The 3,650-nt window shown below is 44.5% G+C and overlaps 1 protein-coding gene across 1 annotated transcript; it reads right to left on the bottom strand.

Moving 5' to 3' along the window:
• Positions 1–11: 11 nt before the first annotated feature.
• Positions 12–3,642, bottom strand: LOC104458004 (protein RCC2; the record flags this gene model as incomplete). The annotated part of the gene is made up of 7 exons (XM_010078604.1): positions 12–84; positions 199–304; positions 389–569; positions 1,837–2,003; positions 2,447–2,561; positions 2,866–2,954; positions 3,612–3,642. Coding segments are annotated over 7 exons (762 nt in total), but the record flags the coding sequence as incomplete, so codon positions are not given.
• Between the last annotated feature and the right edge of the window lie 8 nt (positions 3,643–3,650).

The following is a 3,650-nucleotide window of genomic DNA, read 5'->3' as shown; positions in this document are numbered from 1 at the left end:
TAAATCCTTACCAGCTCCCCAAAAGTGGGCGAGGGCCCCCAGCTGATGGTGCTCTCGTCCGCTGCCACAATGATGCTGCTCTTCCTGCGGTGGGGTGCAAGGAAGGCAGGGTGACCCCACAACCCCACCATGGCACCCCAAAAAACTGGGAATTTTTTTTTTTTTTCAGGGTTCGGGGTGGGGGGAGCTAGGACTTACCCACAAGCCAAGCTGCGGATCTTCCACCCGCAGAGATCCTGCACGGCTTTGGGGTACATGGTGGACTCACGGGAGGTGTTGGTGGCACCCCAAAAAAACAACCCGCCTGCAAAACCCAACAGCACCCGTCAAGCTCCAGCACCTCCCAAAAAAACCCCAAATAATGAATTATTTGCTTTAAATCCCCGACCTGTCTCACTGACGGCGAAGGAGCACGTGTAGCCGGCGTAGATCTGCGCCGCCCCGCGCCCTGGGAAGTCAAAGAGCTTCACCAGCCGCGGAACCATCTCGTCCTTCTGCTCCGCGTGGCCCAGCCGCCCGTAGCCCCCGAAACCCCAGGAGAAAACGCGCTTCTGTGAGTCCAGGACCAGCTGGGGAGGGAGAAATAGCCACCCTGACTGTGAGCGGCTGAAACCCGACCGGCTCGGCGCAGGGGAAGATGCTGCAGCCTCAGTGAATGGCATCGGTCGCAGTGAGTGTTGCAAATGCTGAATGCACGCTGCAAATCTGTCCTTAAATGCACCCTGCAAATCTTTAGCTTTAAATGCACCCTGCAAACCTCAATCCTTAAATTCATGCTGCAAGTATCAGTCTTAAATGCACACTACAAATCTTTACCCTTAAACGTATGCTGCAAATCTCAATCCTTAAATGCACCCTGCAAATCTTTAAATGCATGCTGCAAATCTCAGTCCTTAAATGCACCCTGCAAATCTTTAAATGCACGCTGCAAATCTCAGTCCTTAAATGCACGCTGCAAATATTTATTCTTAAATGCACCCTGCAAAACTTCATCCTAAAGTGCATGCTGCAAACCTCAGTCCTTAAATACACACTGCAAGTATTTATCCTTAAACACGCACTGCAAATATTTATCCCGATACGCACGCTGCAAATCTCTATCCTAAAATGCATGCTGCAAACCTCAATCCTTAAATGCACCCTAAAAATCTTTAAACAGACACTGCAGGTATGCATCCTTAAACATATGCTGCAAATCTGTATTCTAAAATGCACGATACAAACCTTGATCCTTAAATATGCGCCGCAAATATTTATATGCATGCTGCAAATCTCTATCCATAAGTGCACACCGTAAATTTTGAGTTTTATGCATGCTGCAAAACTTTACCCTTAAATGTATGCTCCAAGTGTACATCCTTACATGCACACTGCAAAACTTTATCCCTGCATGCATGCTGCGAGTATTTATCCTAAAATGCATGCTGCAACCCTCTAGCCTTAAACGCATGCTGCAAGCCTCTATCCTTGCATTTAAGGATAAACGTTTGCACGAGCATCTAAGGATGAATGTTTACAGCATGCATTTATGGATAAATATCTGCAGGGTGCATGCATGTTGCAAATATTCATCCTTAAATGCTCCTGCAAACATTTATCGTTCCATGCACCCTGCAAACATTTATCCTTAAATGCATGTTGCAAATATTCATTCTTCAATACTCCTGCAAACATTTATCATTGCATGCACCCTGCAAACTTGTAGCCTTACATGCACGCTGCAAATATTAATCCTGAAATGCTCCTGCAAGCATTTATCCTTCCTGCATGCTGAAAATCTTCCCCAATTAATGCCCATTGCAGGTGTTTATAATTAAACGCAACCCTGCCCCGTACCGTGTGGTTGGCGCCGCACGCCACGTCCCGCACCACCACGTTGGGCACGGGCAGGATCTGTCCGTCTTTGGTCTTCTCGATGAAGATGGCCACGCGCCGCGGCACCAGCTCGCAGTCGTACTCTATCCGCTGCGCCCGGGCGATGAATTTCCCGTCCGAATTATGCCCTGTGGACGAACACCGGGATAAAAACCAGGGGCGTCCCCCCCCTGCACCCCATTATTTCCCCACCAGCTGCAAAAATCCCCCCTCCTCTTACAAACCCCTTTTTTTTCCCATCATTTTTGCAGGAGTTAAAGCAGAGGGATGCTTTGCTTGCCCAGCTGGGGAAACTGAGGCAAGAAAATTATTTTTTCCCCTCTTTCAATTCCCATAATAAGTCAAAATTTAAGCAAAGCACCCCAAAATCACACCGCACCCAGCTGTCCAAATCCCTCCTCCTCTTGCAAACCCCTTTTCTTTTTTTTCACAATTTTTGCAGGAGGTAAAGCAGAGGGATGCTTTGCTTGCCCAGCTGGGGAAACTGAGGCAGGGAAATTATTATTTTCCCCTTCTCTTAACCCCATAATAATTGAAAATTTAAGCAAAGCACCCCGAAATCACACCGTACCCAGCTGCCCGTACTCGGGGCACCCGAAGGAGTAGAGGTTTCCTTTGCAATCCATGATCATGCTGAACTCGGCCCCGCACGCCAGCTTGGTGATGGGCTGCCCGTTGTACATGATCTGCGGGAGAAGCACAAAAAGGGGTTAAAAAAAATCCCCAAAAAACGAGGAAAAAAAGGCAAAACCTGGAATTTCCCAGGGGATCCCCCAAAATCCTCAAATCTGGGGCTTTATTTGCAATGCAATTCTTGCTTTTTTTTTTTTTCCTTTTTTTTTTTCTTTTTATCTGACTCCGTCCCCAAGAGATTTTGTGTCCTAAAGGGGTTTAGGCTCTGCTAGGAGCTTTTAAATTTTTTTTTTCTATGAGAAACCCCCAGATTTGACGGGTTTTTCCCCCAAACCCCAAAGGAAGGAGCGGTGATACCTGCGTTGGGCTGGGCACGGCGTCCGTCTGGTTCCCCAGCCCCAGCTGCCCCATTTTGTTCTCCCCGAAGGCGAACACTGAGCCGCTCTCTGCAGCCCAAGAAAAAAAAAAAAAAGAGGAAAAAAATAAAGAGAAAAAAAAAGGAAAAAATAAAGAATAAAAAAAGAAAAAATAAAGACAAAAAAGGCAAAAAAGAAGAAAAAATCCCCAGAAAAACAGAAGAAAAGAGAAAAAATGGAAGAAAGAAGAAAAATAGAATAAAAAAGAAAAAAGGGAAAAAAGAAAGAAGAGAAAGAAAAAAGAAGAAACATAAAGAAAAAGAAAGAAGACAGATAAAGAAAGGAAGAAGAAAAAAGAAAGAAAAGAGAAAAGCGAAAAATTAGAAAGAAGAAAAAACAAAAGTAAAAATGAGGGAAAAACGAAGAAAGAAAATGGAGAAAAAAGGAGGAAGAAGAAAGGAAAAGGAAAAAATATAGAGAAAAAAGAAATAAAAGCAAGGAAAAAAGAGAGAAAAAAGCAAAAAGAAAAGAAATAAGGAAAAAAAGAGAAAAGAGAGAAGAAAAAGGAAAAAAGGAAAGAAAAGGAAAAAAGAAAAAAGGAAAAAAGGAAAAAAGAAGGAAAAAATAAAAAAAGGAAAAAGAAAAAAAAGAAGGAAAAAAGGAAAAAAAGAAGGAAATTGTCATTTTGGGGCAAAATCAGCCAATGTCAGGCACTTTCTCCAAAATCAGCGCTTTCCCCTCCGGTACCTGTGAGCGCCAGCGTGTGGTTCCGCCCGCAGGCTGCCG

Source organism: Pterocles gutturalis, unplaced genomic scaffold (genome assembly GCF_000699245.1).
Source record: "Pterocles gutturalis isolate BGI_N339 unplaced genomic scaffold, ASM69924v1 scaffold9268, whole genome shotgun sequence".
Taxonomy (NCBI): Eukaryota; Metazoa; Chordata; class Aves; order Pterocliformes; family Pteroclidae; genus Pterocles; species Pterocles gutturalis.
Note: the sequence above shows the minus strand (reverse complement) of the source record. Positions and strands in the feature narration are given on the sequence as shown.